Source organism: Dipteris shenzhenensis, chromosome 30 (assembly GCF_047967505.1).
Source record: "Dipteris shenzhenensis isolate YYH24624 ecotype China chromosome 30, Dip_SZ_1.0, whole genome shotgun sequence".
NCBI lineage: Eukaryota > Viridiplantae > Streptophyta > Polypodiopsida > Gleicheniales > Dipteridaceae > Dipteris > Dipteris shenzhenensis.
The window spans coordinates 34,951,335-34,969,051 of record NC_141625.1 but is presented as its reverse complement, the minus strand read 5'-3'; the positions used below and the strand labels follow the sequence as shown (position 1 = coordinate 34,969,051).

General features: G+C 44.7%; 1 protein-coding gene across 1 annotated transcript in view; it reads left to right on the top strand.

Annotated features, from left to right (window-relative positions):
* Positions 1 to 713: 713 nt before the first annotated feature.
* LOC147882030 (uncharacterized) overlaps positions 714 to 17,717 on the top strand; it is a 41,695-nt gene continuing 24,691 nt past the window's right edge. The window contains exons 1-2 of the mRNA XM_087401912.1: positions 714 to 943; positions 1,029 to 1,348. Coding sequence (XP_087258038.1) covers positions 722 to 943; positions 1,029 to 1,348 — 542 coding nt within the window. The 5' untranslated portion in view covers positions 714 to 721. The remainder of the gene's footprint in view (positions 944 to 1,028; positions 1,349 to 17,717) is intronic.

Below are 17,717 nucleotides of genomic sequence, written 5' to 3'. Positions count from 1 at the left end.
GGACTTCCTATTTCAAACTATAATTACATCATACTCTTGAAGGACTCTTAATTCATAACATATATTACTCATTTTTTTTTGTTTTCAAAGCATTACTACTTTTTTTCAATACACATAAAATAATTCATATATAACATGTATTAAAAAATGCTTACAAAAGCATCATGTTTTTAGTGATATATAACTCCATTTATAACAATTCCAACAATAACCACTTTTAGGTATACTATATAAATTTTCATGTATTGCTACTCTTATAATAATATTATAGTGTATTTCAAAAAAATATACTATTTTAGTGCTCTTCTTCATATTGTAACTAATTCTTCTCAAATTGCAAGTTTACATAAATCTAAGTTCTAAATTCACTTTAACAATCAAGTCAAGATGGAAAATATTATTTAACAATTTTTAACAAATATCACTACATTCATTCATATATATACTAGCTCAATAGAGTTACCTGCCCTGATCTAGTTATAATGGTGGCCACCAAGGCATGTATTGTGTGGATTACATTAAAGTGATGGTCAATATGTTAGGTGTGTGGTCTCTCCCACGTGGTGAGCATTTCTCTACTCTGATTTAAGAAGCTCTCCCACGTGGTAAGCATTTCTCTACTCTGATTTAAGGAGCTCTCCCACTTGGTAAGCATTTCTCTACTCTGATTTAAGGAGCTAACGGCTTGTTTTCTTCCCACCATTTTGCTCCAATCGGCATCATGGGCAACACATGCACTATCTCTCACCCTGTCGTCGCCTCCACTAGCCTCCAGGACATCACCGCACCACCTCCTGCGCCTCAACGCCAGGACCTCCAGCCTGCGACAAACACCAGCCCCAACGGCAACGTCGTCGCTTCCACCACACCTCCTCCTCCTGCTCACGACCTGACAGAGATGTTCCGGGGCCTTGGGCAACACCTACCGGAGATCTATCGCCAGGTGAATTGCGGCCTGTAGATCTAAATGTGGCGCGGTAGATTTAAGGTTGTCTATCGTCTTATAATAATTCCAACTGGGGCCGCAGGTGCGACGCGGGACGCAATTCGATCCTGATGTGCTTAAAACCATTCTAGACGTCGTGGACAAGGCGAGTGGAGGCATGCCTTGGCCAGTGAACCTGGCCATCAAAGCTATACTCTTTCTCGCGGACAGCGCGCTACAAGCACAAGACAACGACATCGCTCGAGAATCATTGCTTTCCACAGTTGATAAGGTGAGACAGAAACTACAAAGGCTGCAGGGCTTGGGATTGCCCGATGCGCAGCAACACGAAGTGAAGGAGATCACGGCGACACTTATCGGTGCTTCGGCCGTTGTGGACGACATCAACGCAAGAGCATCCAGGTTAGTTCTCTAATTTACCAATAATTTGTTTGCGCGCTCGATCGTTTGATTTAATTTACTCGCCGAAAATTCCTTCAAGGCCACACAGCAAGTTGAGGTAAACGAGGGGGTGTACATAAAGATCGTCTTTCATATGTGGCTGAGGATAGATCTACGCGGGGTCCTTTTGTCTTATACGACTATGGACCCCGCCCTGACAGTTGGAGAGCCGGAAGCGTGAGAGCCCTTGTTGGAATCGTCCATGGGCTGAGGCTTCGGGGCTTGAAGGACCCTGTGTAGTGAGCACTGGGGCCCATTACCATGTTCAGTCTGCACCCTGGAGCGTGGCAGCTCGTTCACGTTCCTCCATTTCCCCTCCCCGATCTCAAACTTACACACTTTCCCTTCCCATGTGAAGTCCACACCATTTCCTCCCCTTTCAATCACCCATATAGTGTTTTTCTGCCGCACACGACGGTGTTCATTCCAGCACCTTGACTTTCTAAGTGGGTGTCTGCCATCATCACCAATATGAGTAACTTGACTCGTCTACGACGGGTTGGAGACCCGCTGGGTTTGAAGTTGCAATCGTAGATTACATTTCATAAAACTCAAGGTTTCATTTATAAATCTCAAACTTTGAGGAATTTTAGGAAAAATGCGGAAAACATATACATGCATACCAACATGCTTGCGTGCACTCGCGTGCGCTCACACACACACATATACATATTTTTGTTTATGTCTCTCTCTCTCTCTCTCTCTCTCTCTCTCTCTCTCTCTCTCTTTCTCCCTCCCTCCCCCCCTTCTGTGTGTGTGTGTGTGTGTGTGTGTGTGTATATATATGTATGTATGTATGTATATATCCTCGCCATGTGTGACGTCTACATGGTAGTGCTGCACATTTGCACCAAGACTCGGCCCTCCTTCCCTCGTGATGCCACATGGCATCCTATTCAAGCTTTATTAGGTCTGGACCGAACAGTCTGAGCCGTAGCCACCGTGAATGTATCAACCCGTGTGGCATGTGCCCTCATAGGTTGCATTAACCCCCCCTCAGACTGCAGTGCCCACATGCCATATGCCTGCCACGTGTCCTCTGCCCAGTTTAGACTAATGAGAGATAGCCGTGATCTCACCATCTCATCTACCCCACTGGTCACAGCAGTGCCTCTGTTACCTCTGCGCTTTGCCCTCATGGTGCCATGTGGTGCTCACCTCTCCCGAAAGCTCCCTTCTCCCTCCCCGAAGCTCCCTCTTCCTCCCCCAAACCTCCAGAATGCCTCCACGTGACCTCCATGAATCTCCCTTCTCTCACGTATGGGATTAGTCCATGTAAGGAATATAAGAGGTGTGTAACGAATTACTGATGGAATCTAAAGACATAGCCATGCAGGAGGTACTAGGGCCATATATATACGCGGATGATAGGCCAAGACAAATCAATTGCATATCAAAGGCGATGGACTTGTCAGAGTCATCACTCCATATGAAGGTGACAAAAACTTCTAGGGCTTTCCTTTAAAATACAGTAGAGCTGATTTTTTGGATGAGCACGATGATCGCTAGACTCTAAAAATCAGAGTCTTTGCATATTGAAGGCGATGACCTACAGGCTACAATTCAAAACTATGTAACATATACAATTCTTCACTTCACAATTGGACCCCATGGACGATTCAGTTGAAACAACCCTAATTCTGGCATTTTTGTTTCTCGGCCAGCTAAAGCCAGTCAAGAGGAGGTCCATAGTCGTATACGACGAAAGGACCCTGCGTAGATCTATTCTGAGCCAGCAAAGTGACGACACTATCTCAGGATGCACAACAAGATTGTCGTACGGCAGATGCATGAATGGAACCTTCAAGTCAAGGGTTCATGTGCTTAGGAGTTGGTGACTAAAGGGCTCAACTCTTGCAGTCCAGACAAGGTTAATTCTTTTCGTTCTATTAAAGGTCATGTTAGAAAACTGGCTCCCTTTGCAAATTTGTTTGCGCCTTCTCGGAGCTAATGAAGGATGATGAGGATAGGCCACTTGAAGTGGTGCAGATAAACACTTAAACTTTCTCAATGATTTCTAGCATTTCATGGAACATTAGAGGAGCTTGTTCCTCTTGGAAGCGTTGTTTGGTGCTTCAGATTCTTCATAGGCATCGCTAATGTGTTTGGATTGGGGCCCCTATCTTGATTGGCTGATGCAGTATGGTTTTTCAGTTGTCTCTCCGGGTTCAGTTTGTCGATACCTTGGATGCCCAATCGGGTTTGGAATCACAATGCAACAAAGACTAGATTGGCGTCTTACTAAAATTCGAGCCAAACAAGTGGAGAAGTAAGCTTCTTTTCACACTAGGCAGGATTGTCATGCTCAAGCAATTTTTCTCTCCAATGCGCGTTTATGCGTCATCAATTTTTCCGTTCTTAGAAAAGGGACTTACTATAGTTGATACTAGATAGACTTGCTAAAGATTTCTTATGGCAGAGCAGATGGGACCCAATTCCATGAGATTATGTAACCGCTCCTAAAGAGCTGCGAGGGGTTGGTGTGCTTTCTTATAAAGCTCAGTGTGATAAGTTGTGTTGTAAATGGCTACTTAAGGTACACTCTATGCAACCATGGGCTATTATTGCAAGAGGATTAATCCAGTAGCAAGGTGTTCTTCAAATTTCATGAGTATTTGCAGGTTGGCAGGTGTGTCGATTTCGATCGACTCCAAGAGAAGCTTATTTTCATCAAGCCACACTATCAAGGGTGAGAGTAGATTGGCCTACTAGTAGTGTTGTGGTTCGCAGCCTAGGCCTTCAAGGTTGGGGGAACAGTAAAGGGAAACAACTCCATAGGCTTTCTCTCCAAGATTTTGTGCCTCAATTGGAGTCTGGTATTTCTTCTCATACTCAGCTTTAGTGGAGACGTTGGGCACCCATGGATAGTGTATTTGTTTGGAGGAGACGTATCATTAAGGCGCAACAAGCTACACATTCGCCCAAATGTAATTTTTTCTTATGGAGGTTGGTGACTTGTAAGCTATCCACTAAGGACAGGCTTAATAGGTGGCGACGTATCTCTCCAGTCTGCTCTCTTTGCAAGATAGCTATGGAATCCCACTATCACGTCTTTTGGAGTTGTGTGGTGGTGAGGAGACTTTGGTGGGCGATTTAGAGATGGCTTCATCGAGCACAATTGTTTGTTTGTCTTTGTTGGAAGTTGGCTTTGTTGGGAGATTCGTGGCAATCTTAATCTAAGTTTGATTGGTGTTTGAGATATCGTATGCATAGTGACTCTTTAGTTCATATGGAAAATCCACAATTCTCTGATCTTCAAAGGAGTGTCACTTCAGGATGATATGACTACTAATCTCATGTTTGAGGTTTTGGCGGTGTTGGGGTTACATAATGCTAGGTGGCTTGAAGTGCTTATAGCATTTCGAGCACTTCACGCATCTCTTTAATTGTATTTCCCCTTTTTTGTTTAATTTAATTAATTTTCCATGCAAAAAAAAAATCCTTCAATTAATTAATTTGTTTGTGTGCTCGATCAGGCGCTATTTGTCTCCCCACCCAGATCCTCTGGAAGACCAGATCATTCCGATACTTCCAAATATTAGTCAAAGTGATTGCTCGGACCAGCTGCCAACTGTAGTAGAGCTTTTCATTCAAACCCCCAAAATCCCCTCGCAAGGCCATTTTCCACCTTGACGTGATGTGGATCTGGTTATCTCTCAAGCTGTTGTTGACCTCCTTCCAAATTTCTCTAGTGTAGAAGCAATCCCATAACAGATGCATATGTGTCTCCTTGAAAGCATTGCAAAGGGGGCACACTGAGTCCACATCTGGTTCCCACTTGATTAGCCTTTCTCTGACAGGAAGCTTCCCTATAAGAACCCTCCAAAGCATAAAGTTGAGTTTGAAGGATGAGGTTGCTCTCCACACCCTTCTCAGCCTGGCTGCCCAAATATTGACCCCATCTTATGGTGCATGGGACTTCCATTTCCCTTTGGTGATCCACACCACCTGTCTCGAGTTCTCATTCCTCAGATCCTTTCTTTGAGAGTGGTTTCCCCGACTTCCAAATGAAATCTATTAGTCCCTCATCATGACGATAAAAGTGACTAGTGGGTCAGTTATCTTTCAACCTGCTCAATACTGTCTCCACCAGCATACCCTCATCATTTGACATATTAAATTTTTACACTATGACAGCAACCTCATCCCATTTATTCCCCCTTGGATCCCATATTTGTCTTAGGATTTTGAGTCCCTTTCTGAACAGCCTGGCAACAACTCGAGGGGTGGCTCCTTGCTCTTGGGGGGCCATTGTCAAATGCCCAGTCTTAAAGCCATAGGGGTCTGCCCAGAGAAGCATCACCATGCAAGGCTCTTAGCCCTCCCCAAGAGCAGTCTTTGGCCTTCACCTTCCACACATTTACTAGTCTAGCTACCAGTAATTTAGACTTAGGGATCTTTGTATGAAATTCAGAGAGTAGAACATCCTGATAGGGCTCACTGATGCAAAGGTGCCTAGCAATTCTAGCCCATGGTTGGGCACTTTCAATCTGCAACATCCATTTTGAGTAGAGATTCACATTTTTTTCTATCATGCTGGTCAATCCAATCCCACCAATCACCCTTGGGGTCGTGACAACCTCCCAATTTATAGCATGCCATTTGCCCTCCCAGATAAAGTTAGAAGTGCACCTGTCTACTTTCCTCATATTCACCTTAGAGAAAGGTAAATTTGACATCACATAGACCAACAAAGACTCAAGCATGTGCTTTTCCACTGTAATTCTTCCTAGGTCTCGCCCCTCCATATTTCTATCTTGCCCTTTATCTTGGGAAATGATTCTTACACTATGTGCATGTGTGCTTTTGCATGCGCACATGTGTATTATCTCACGCCCATGATCCAGCTCAATGGGATTGCACACACTAGCATGGAATATTATTATATCCTAATAATGGGCTCTATTCTATAAAGCTACCAATGCCCATATGTAGCACCCTTGCGTGTGCAGGTGTGTGATGTGTGCACGTAATGTATGTGATACTAAAAGAGAGGATACCTCACGCAGCGGAAGATTGATTGATGGTGGACCTGAGAATTCATGCATAAGTGTTATAAGTGTGCGCACATTGAATCCAAAACTTTTTTGCTTGTGTGTACAAACATGTGCAAGCCCAGGAACTAGACCGTGAAAAGAGAGATATACTACCAACAAAACTGATATATTTTCATCCAACAACATGTGGACACAATACAAAAGAGAGGCTGAGAGTTCCAGGGGAGTTCCACCAAACTACTATGGACCTCTGGCCTTACCAAAATGTCGTACTACTATCACCTGACACCTCTAAATCCATGGACCCACGTGCTCTCTGATGAGCATGTGTAGACTCTCCGTTCTAGATCCATGAACCTTGCTGCCCTGGAAGATAGCCAAGGGTATAGGCCTCAATGAGCTCTTAGCTTGCAGGTAATGATCACTTTCTTGGGACTTGTGGAAGTCCTTTTTGGTTGGTGTTGTACTAATGCAATCATCTCGAAGGTTGGTCTTTGAGTGAATGAGGATATGGGGCCAAAGGCTGTCCTTTTATGAGGCATGGTAGCCCTTAAAAACTACTGGACCAGTAAGAGAAAATTGACTCCCTTAGCCGACTTTTTCTCCTACCCCGTGACTTATGGGTCTCACAAAACCAAGGCACTGTGGCCCTTACTTCCATGGCTCCAGCTAGCCCAACCAACCTATCTTGTAGCCGACCTTGTTGTTGACAACCCTGCCATCTTCTACACCTCTTCTTGCCATTTTACAAGCCTGATGTAGTGTCACAATCTGTGACGTATTCCTTTCTCTACTTCTAGACTTATGGATGGTTTGATGAATGGACACTTGTGGAAGGGTATGCCCTTTCGACGGGACACTTCCTAAGAGGCACAACCCTTGCCCTTTCGACGGGACACTTCCTATGAGGCACAACCCTTCACAAGAGACACTCTATTGAAGAGACATTCCTATTGTAATGTACCCTCTCATCAAGGGTTACACCCTTCACAAGGGGTACACACCTCTTCATGCACATACCCTTTGGAGTACACACCTTTTCATGTGTGACTCTTCACTCTCTATATAAGAGAGGCCCAATTGTATGGATGACACATTACATCCACCCTACAGACATTCAAGCAATACAATTATTCCTTGTTCTCTGCTATCTCAGTCTCCTTTCTCTTCCTTAGCACATTTCTAAATATAGTAAATCTAGGATTTCTTACAGTGGTATTAGAGCAAAATTTGCTCCTGCCTGTAGGAAATGCCCCCCACCTTCTAGCGCCGATCTGATACATCTTTTCCGCTAGAAGGATATCCGTGCACATTGTGCATGGAAGAGATGGAGAGGATGAGCGTAAAAATTTTTCGCGCCTACCCTGCCTAAAGTCATCTATGGCCTCTCCATCTCCCACACATCACAAGTTGATGTGAATGGACACGACAAAAATCGTGTCCTTTCAGGTGCTTGGGCTGTCCCAAAACCAAGGGACGCACCTTTTCCACCATTGGACACACCTTTTGATGAACAGTCTCGACTCCTCACTCAAGGGACACACCCCATCGCGGAAAAAAGGGCACACCTATTCATGCAAGCACCTATAAAAGGGTACCTAGAGGGGTAAAAAGGGAAAAAAATAAACCCAGTCCCTACCCTTAGGTTTACCCTAGCTACCCTAGGGTTAACTAAACCCCCCAATTAATTTTTGGGCAACTACCCAACCTTAGGCAGCCCCAACGAAAAGAGGCGAACCTATTTGACGTTTCGTACGGATCTGCACGCGCAGCAGCCCGCCTCAGCCCCATTCCGTACGGATATGCACCGTACTGATCAGTCCCGTTCCGTACGGATCTGCACCATACGGATCTCCACGTAGGTTCGCAACCCCTAGCCTCGCCATATCGCAGCCTCCCTGCGCAGCCCTTAGCCTCGCCATTTCGCTCAGCCTACCTGCACAACCTCTAGCTTTTTCGTTGCCCTGCCTGGCCTCGCCCTCTCGCTGCCAGCCCACGTAGATTTGCTGCACATCTTGGCCTCGCCATCTCGCTGTCAGCCCATGCATCCTGCTGCCGCCTTCACGCGCCATTCACACTGCCAGCCGTGCCATTTCTGCTGCCAGCCCACACCTTTTTTGCTGCCAGGTTCTTTTCCCTTTGCAGCCCCGCTGGTATTGCAGTCCTGCTCCTTTCTAGCCTGCTATGGGAGCACAGCATCAGCCAGCCTTTCGGTCGAAAAACAACCTGCAAACAGATTTTCGCCATGACAGTAGCAGCCTGGTGTGCCAGCCCCTATTGCGATCCAGAATCGGGTACCTGCAGTCTATTGCGCCATTGATAGCCTGCTCTCCTTGCCAGGTGGAGTCTTTCCATTCTGCTTTTAAGGATTCTCTTGTCATTATCAAATTACAGCAAATGAAAGACGCTCCCTTAAAGCATGGAAACCCCTGGTAATTCACCCGGCATTTCAAGGATACCTCAGGCATCATCTACCACACAATATCGTGTTCAGATTGCACAACCAGCCCATTTCAGAGCTTTTGCATCGTGGGTCTTTTGTGTCACGTGCCCTCCTAGTGATTTGGACCACATCGTATATCTTTTGTGTGAGGCACCTCAGTTACATTACTTCCTCAGCACAGTACAGGTTGTGTTCCACAAGACACGAAGATACTCAGAACCTGATATTCCTCAAGAGTTTGCTGTCCATCTTTGGAGAGAATTTTACCCCTCACCTTCGGCATCGCCAGGGTACTCTCCACCTCTTTCAGCTCCCAGATATCCTCCTCTACAGGTTGTACCTTCTCCAAGACAATATTTACACTCCGAAGGCACTCCTCCTGGATATCCTCCACTTCCGACAGCAGCTCCTTATCCCTTCTCAGATCCGTGGACTCTGCAACCTACTCCTGTTCTCTCACGAGCAGTAATACGACTTTCGGCATCACCAGTGTTACCTCAGACAGGACCTCCTTTACCAGACTTCCACGGGTGGTTCCATCCTGCCTCGCTTGCCCCCTCCAACATGAGCAACCTCAGGGAGCAGCCGGAATCTTCTTCCAGGAATGGTATAAACCAGAGTGCAAGTTCGCGCTTTTCTCACAGGGATCTCCAATAGTTAGCAACGCTCGCGTGAAGCCTCTCTAGAGATCAAAGACTCAAGTCCAAAAAAGACTCCTGAAGTCAATGTACAAGGCGAATCACTATTACAACTTCAAATTTCCCAGCTTCAGGACAGCATCTCCGACTTGGTCCAGAAAGTTCAACAACTTCAAGAGTCTCGCAGTACCACATATACAGAGGATGACGTGACGCAACCAGATGACTATGCGGATTCATTCCCACCAGAGGTAGAAAACATTGAACTACGTGCCCTCTACTATTTACTTCAAGCTTCCAAAACTAAAAGACTTGACATCAAACTTCCGAAAGCCTACACTGGTTAACCGAACAGTTGACCAATGGCTCGCAAAAATGCGCATGTATTTTTGATACTGTTGACCTCATTGAAGGCAAAAAGATCACCTTGGCAGCCACCCTCCTCAAGGATACATCTTTTCTATGGTGGCAAAGATGCTTAAAGGACGGCAAAAGTGTGTTAACATGGGAACGTTTTGAACACGTGCTCCGTAAGCAGTTCATACCTGCCAATGCGGACTTCCAAGCACGTTCAAAACTCCGACAGTTGGAGCAAATGGGCTCCCTGTCTTCCTACATCTCTCAGCTCACCACATTGGTGCTGGAGATTGATGGTTTAACTGAGGATGATCGCCTTCATGCTTTCATCTCAGGCCTAAATCCCTCGTTACGCATTGATGTCCTTAAAGCAAACATCACCACCACAGCTGGCGCTATTGCCTACGTAGAGCGCATTACAGATTTCCAAAACACAGGGAAGCAGAGTGCTAATGGCACTCAAAACTCTACTATGGCCAAAGGTGCTCGCCCTCAAGATAATACGGGTTTCGAAAAAACTTTGGTAATCAAGGTCAGTGACAGTCTCAAGATCCCCAGAAGACTCAGAAATCATTTGCTGGATTCCAATAGAAGCACTCCTCCAAGGATCGCACCTCTTCTTCTTCATAAAGTCATTACCGACATTCCCAAGATAAAGGTGCGGCCACTGACAAGAAGAACAACTCCAGCTCAAAAGGACTTCGTATCATCTGTACAGGCAACCATAGATGGTTCGATTGTCCCAAACGACCAAAGCAAAATTCCAATATGGAACCTAGCACTTCCCAAATAGAAGATGCTACTTCAGCACAAGACAAGAAAGGCAAAGCTGTTCGAATGGCCAATACCATCCACTTGAGCCTTGCCAGCAACCCCGAACCTTCCTTGGTCACTCAAGTACTTTGTGTTCAAGGATCGATTCGTGGAACAACGGTCACTATCCTCATTGACAGTGGCTGCTCTCATAACTTCCTAGCTTGTTCTATGGTCGACAAACTTCGGTTGACCACCAATCCTAGTCTCATGGACTATCAGATTGAACTCGCAAATGGAACGACTTTCTTGTGCAACACCAGGATCAAAAACTTGTCTTTTCGCATCCAACATTATACGGACAAGTTGAACTTCGACATCAAGCCTCTTTCTCGTCACGATGTCATACTCAGACAACAGTGGCTCTACGACTATGATCCATCAATCAGTTTTCGCAGCCATAATTTGATGAAGACTTGCAGCAGTACCCTGACATTTTACAGCAGTATTTTCAGAATTTACAGTGATATTTTCTACATCAGTTCATTATCTCCACCAGAGTCTTATTTTGAGTGGGAGGGGATGTCACGATTTGTGACGTATTGCTTTCTCTATTTCTAGAATTATGGATGGTTTGATGAATGGACACTTGTGGAAAGGTATGCTCTTTCGACGGGACACTTTCTAAGAGGCACAACCCTTGCCCTTTCGACGGGACACTTCCTATGAGGCACAACCCTTCACAAGAGACACTCTATTGAAGAGACATTTCTATTGTAATGTACCCTCTCATCAAGGGTTACACCCTTCACAAGGGGTACACACCTCTTCACGTACATACCCTTTGGAGTACACACCTTTTCATGTGTGACTCTTTACTCTCTATATAAGAGAGGCCCAATTGTATGGATGACACATTACATCCACCCTATAGACATTTAAGCAATACAATTATTCCTTGTGCTCTGCTATCTCAGTCTCCTTTCTATTCCTTAGCACATTTCTAAATATAGTAAATCTAGGATTTCTTACATGTAGGCCATGTATCTGCCCTCATACATGTCCAATGCAAGACCTGGGCATGTCTCAGCCTTTTACAATGCCATTTTGCTCTCGATCCACTATTGAGGAGCACACATTGTGGATCCTAATCACCAGAGCCTTGACAATTACCTTGTAGGAAGTGTTGAGCATGGTTATAGACCACTAGTCACCAGCTTTCATTTGGTTTGGGCACTTTGGAAAGAGCTTCATGAACCCAATGTCCTTTGACACAAGGAGCGATTGTCATTGTTGTATCGGCCATGTCAATCAAATCTTGGGCCGTTAAGTTGCAAAAAGCCTTGAAGAATTTTGCATTGAGCCCATCTGGCTTGGGAGATTTGTCATATCACATAGCATTCAATGCGTCCTCTAATTCGTCCTTAGTGTAAGGGTAATCCAACTTGGACCTGGCATATTCGGAGACTCCGGCAACCACACCCTCCAACATTGCTACCAAACTCTTAGTCCATTTGGCATCTTGCACCGCATGTTTACCTACCACATTATTAAGCTCCCGTCGAAACACCTCAGCGATGTGCCAATATTCCGTTGACTAAGTTTCATGTGGCATCCTCAATCCTGTCAATGTTCTCTCTCTGATGCTTCCTCCATATCGGTTGGAAGAATGCCTTGGAGGGAACGACCAACCATGTCTATCTACTTTGGATTCTTGCCAGCTCTGCTTCCTCCAGCTTTTGCTCTTGGAGGGCTAGTTTCGTTTTGACTAGAGTGTAGTTAGGTACACGTCCTGAGGGGAACTAATTAGCGCTAAATGAAGGGTCTGTCTTACCGCCATTAGTTCTTCCCTTGGCCCTTTCCATCTAACTCTATGTTGTCGGTCCTAGTCCCTTGTTGACACCAGTACTTTTCTGATGGTACCTTTGACAGGGTTCACTTAGATATGCAATAGAATGGTGCCAAACCCTCCGAATCATCGTATAGAACTTGCAAATTTTAAAAACCATTTCTTGAATTTAAATGGGATATCTTTGGATCTCCCGCCACTTAGTGGGGTGCTAAAACTCCATGTCACCGGAACATGGTCCAAAATACAGGGTCCAGCTAGGCATTCGCCATGCATTGGACCCTTCATCCACCACCACAACTTCTTCAGTACTGCAAAACCTATCCAACGGCCCAGCATGAAAGTCACCATTTTTCCTTCGATTGTTCCAAGTGAAGACTTGGCAACCTTTTGGGTCCAGCTCTACCAAGCCTTGATTTATGTAAGCTTCCAGTCATTGCAAGAGAGTGCACCACTACTAGTAGGCTCAATGTATTTTGGGGAGTGGACAAGATATGATGTCAAGCTGATAGGGTGATGTCTTATTTGCTGCTATGACTATCTTCTTATAAGATGATTTGTTATCTATTTACATGGTTAAGTGTGATATGATGATAAGATGTCTTATTTGCTGTTGTGACTATCTTCTAATAAGATGATGCGTTATGAGAGGAAAAAAAAACTTGCACAGTTTCTAATTTTCACCTAATTGCTCCTACGCCTTTTGGTATTAACTAATTTGTTTGTTTGGCTCCCATCTTGTCTTGTTCGAATTAAGGTACAACAAAACAAAAAATTAATCGAATTAAGGTATGGCTTAAGGTTGTGAGAGGTTGTCGTAGCCCTCTCCTCCTCCTCTCCACATCACAACCTTCTCTCCCGCACCCTCTCCTCTCCCTCTCCTCGCATAGCCTATCCCGCTCCCTCTCCTCTCCCACCATTCACCTTTCCTCCCTCTCCTCCTTCCTCACTCTACCTTCCTCAGCCCCTCTACTTATACATCTCCAACCGCTTCTAGAAAATTCTCCTCCCAATGGCTTTTGGAGAGTTCTCTAAAACTCGTTAATTTTTATCATTCGCACCTTAGGTTAATATTCTGCTCAGCCCATGGCTTAGGTGAATCCCCCCCTCCCACCCGAACTAATTAATAAATCGGGCCAAATTTTCTAACTGGGGGGGGGCGTATTTGTAAATAAGTAATGTATACATAATGGGTCTTCTTAATTGTAAATTTTGTAACTTCTGATCGAGAGCTCCAATGAGCATGACACTAGCACCAACAGTTTTTAACTTTGCATAGAAAAATGCCATGATGAAAGATCAATCCAATCCAAAAGTGGAACATTCACATTAATCATTAATCAAACATTGATTAGAGTCATGATAATCAAGCATGAAACATTTGCAAGTTAGGATAAGCCAGAAGGGGTTGTGATTAATGTGCAAAATTGTCCCCATCAAAATTGGAGCAGCAGCCTTTAACCCTCCCCCGCCTTGCCAAATAGGAGCTCCTCCTTGCCTGCTCCTCCCCTCGCCTTGCCTCCCTTCCTCTTTGTGCTCCCTACCGTCTCCTTCCCTTATCCTCCCTTGACCCCTCGCTTTCTCCTCCCATTCCCCTACGCTGGTCCTCTCCCTTCCCCTGCCCTTCCTCCCGCCTCAGGTTGACCCACATAATGAAGCAACATAAAGCTCCATACTTAAATATTCTCCTCAAAATATTTTCGATTGACCATGAATTCACGACATTAGAAAGATCTGTCTACAAGTTTGTGATAACAAGAATTGCATGTACTAGTAGCAGTACATCTCATGTGAGGCAGAAGTCCCCAAATGCCCTGGCCATCGCTCACCATTGTTTGATAGCCACACCCTCTTCCAACACAAATACTGCATCTCTTGGTTCCATTGTAAATCTCAATGTCCATTTCCAAGTGACCAATCACCAAAGCCATCTCCATGCAACTTTTGCAGAAAGAAGAAACATTTGAAGTTGTAACAGCCTTACCTGGCAAAATGGGCTTCAAGTTTGTCTCATTAACTGGACGGCCTCCATGGTGCTGCCCTCTATCAAAGTACCTAGAACAGTGGGAGAATTTCCTATGTTTCGTATCACTAAATTGTGTCCCTGCGAGAACCATCTTGAGGTCATCTAGAGCTTCAAAAGCAACTAGAAACTCATCGTAGCACAACAACTTGACACAACAGAAAGCAAAGATAATCAAGCATGGTCATTGCTGTTGTCTCATGCAAAAGCTATTGATCGTCCGATCGTCTCTATCCATCGCGTTGTATAATGCCTTGAGGAACGAATCGTTCCAGCTTAGCAAAAATTCTGCACTAGCTCACTTCTAAGAGCTTGGAGGCTGTAGTTGAGAGTCAACAACAGAGGGAGAGTGGTAAAGGGGAAGGTTGAGATGGGGGAGGAGGACAACAGGTTGAGAGGAAGGTTGACACTAGGTGAAGGAAGCGATATTTTAGGGGAAGGAAAAGCAACGTGGCAAAGGACAAGGGGCCGATTAATTTTTTATGGTAGGCAGCCTAGGGAGAAGTTTGGGCTTCTTGAGCTCTGGTTTCTTGAGCTCTAGTTTCTTGAGCTCTGGTTGAGCCACGTGTCGTAAGAGTAAACCATTGATATAGATTGAAAGATTTTGAAGCTTTTTAGCTTTTCATAATTTTGCTTTACATAATTCAGGACGAAATAAGAAATGTCGTTGGTATCACAAATGTCTTTTCAATGGCCGACACAAGAAATTGATTTGATTCCTGCTTCTCCCCTCGGCTTCTCTCTGTGTACTACACATCTTCACGTATTGAATGGAGTTGGCGCTTGTTTAGACCTCTTGTGTGCTTCTTCAGCATTGGGTCCTGAGCCTTGGACCATGATCCAGGCGCTTGATTATAGTTCAGTCGCAATATTCAGTCGCAATACCAAACTTGATTTCTGAGAAGTTGGAAGGTTCGAATAACGGTATGCAGGGATGTCGTCCGCTTGCTACCCGAGGTTCGTGGATTCCATCCTTCTTTCAACACTCCGACACAACAACGTTGCCCACCAAGATTACTAATGAAGAGACATCGGTTGTACCTCATCGACAGATGAGCAAAGAGTTTCCTAAAATCAATCATTATACTAGACTCTAGCACATCGATAAGGAGTAGCTTTGAGCTCGGAGGTAGAGACACCATTACGCTCAACGTACACGGCACTTTAAGGGTGTCATCCTTTAAAACTTATAAATTATCATGAATCACACAGTTGCAAGCCCACGTTGCCAAACACGGGCGGGTGTAAGAGATCCTCTAGTCTTTGTTGCACTTAACAGAGCAAAAGCTCTAAGACGCAGCTACAAGCAGAGAGGAAAGCCAAATAGTTGTGGAGCTGAACTACTTGAGAGTAATGTCCACAGAAAGAAACAAATACTAGGATTGTGGGTAATTACAACCACGGCGACTGACCCCTGGTGCTTAATTGTGAAACTCATAACCGAGTTGATGATACAAGGGTAGTCAAAGGATTTTCTGGCCGCTGGCTTTGGGGTAGTGTGTGGGTGTGTTGTGTATTTCATGTTTTGTCGCTGTTAAGTTCGTCCAATCTATTGTGTGTTGTCTCAAGGCAAAGCTTTAGATGGAAGAAACATATTAAAATCAATCCACACCAACTAAAGGTGTGACAAATAAAAATTAGCGTTGGGCGTGTAAGTAGCAAGCTTGCCGAGACCGGCCAAGAACTCATTTTTTGCAACAGTAAAATCTTGGTCAACTTATCACCTAGAAGAGAGAAGTCGTAAGAAACTGGCATTGACAAGGCGTCACCACCCCCTTGTGCCTCCTCATTCCTTCCTTTCGATGCTATCTCAGATGTTCCTTCCACTGAAGCAGGGGTTCCTAGGGACTTGGCTAGATCTGAACAGATTCCAATGAAACCATTGTGGCATGCTAAGAAACTAAAGAATCTCAAGTCCCCATGTTTGCCATCCATCCACCTTCTTCTTCCTCTGTAACACTTTGATTTCGTCAAAATCGGCACAAGATTAACTCCTTAGTAATAGATCTATTCGCATCGCCACATGTTTTGAGAGTCAAAGTTGCTCCCAGAGCCTCAGTGCAAGGATGAAAATTTTGTGACTTCACAAATCACATTCCGTGTAGATCTAATCGACGCTCAAAATCTTAGAATTGTACCTCATTGCACGGATGCGCATGCTCTGGTTTGTTCAAATCATTGGTAGTAAGCCAATATAGCGAATGAACACCATGTGGTGGGAGTAGTCTTTGAATGGTGCAAAGAGCCATCTGGAGCAGTGGTCTCCCTGGGGGTTGCAATATGCTTGCTCGTAGGGCGCAGCGTGGTGACTACGTTTTTAATCTGCCCTTCCACCACACCCAAGTATTATGTTGCTCTCAACGAAATCAAGCAAGTGATAGACTAGCACGGAGTAAACAAAGTTTGCATTGCAGGGCCCTCTTTCGCCTTCGACAACTACCTCCTTAATGTTGTAGATAGGGCCTTAGTCATGGGCTTTGCTACCATGCTAGATAAGAAAGAAATATTACAGAAGGCACGAGAGGCCTTTCTATCCCTAAAGGATTGACACCCACATCTATGTATGTAAACAAGCATGATTGGATATGATCTCTTTACATTGCCTACTTCAACAAACACAATGACAAGGATGGTGTTTTCAACAATCTTGTGGACTTTGTAGCTCCCCATGACGTCCAAACTGGTCCGTGCACGGCAGAAGTTGCGAAGACACGAGACACCACTTTGGAGGCTGAGCGTCTTCTCCAAAACTTCCATGAAAAAATGATAAGTCAGTAGTCTCTGAATATTTTTGAGGAAGGATCCAGAGACTTCTGGAAGTTCCCGAACGTGGAAAGAGTCGAATAAAGAATGGCTGGAAGAGGTTGCATGTAAAGGATTGGCTGATACCATGTAAGACGGGTTCTTAAGACTGCTAAGCAAAGTAGATGAGACATCACAAGTCTATAGAAGGGCGAGAGTTGGGTGGGAAACTATCAGTAGTTAATTCACTACTACACCCAAACAATTCCAAGAGTGGGCATCTTGCAATATGAAGAAATCATGACCAAGCAATGGGGCTTAAAGAACGAAATTCGAATACGTTCTTTGGTACAATCATAGTAGCTAAGTTGGTTGATAGAGGTTGTGGTTTTGCATTTGGAAGATTATCAAGATGCTAGGTGCACAAGATCCAAAAGAAAAAGATGACTTGGAATTCGGCATTAAGGAAGGTGTGGAATATCTACAAGGTCAAAATTTCACGACAGATACGACCGTCAATTTCAGAGG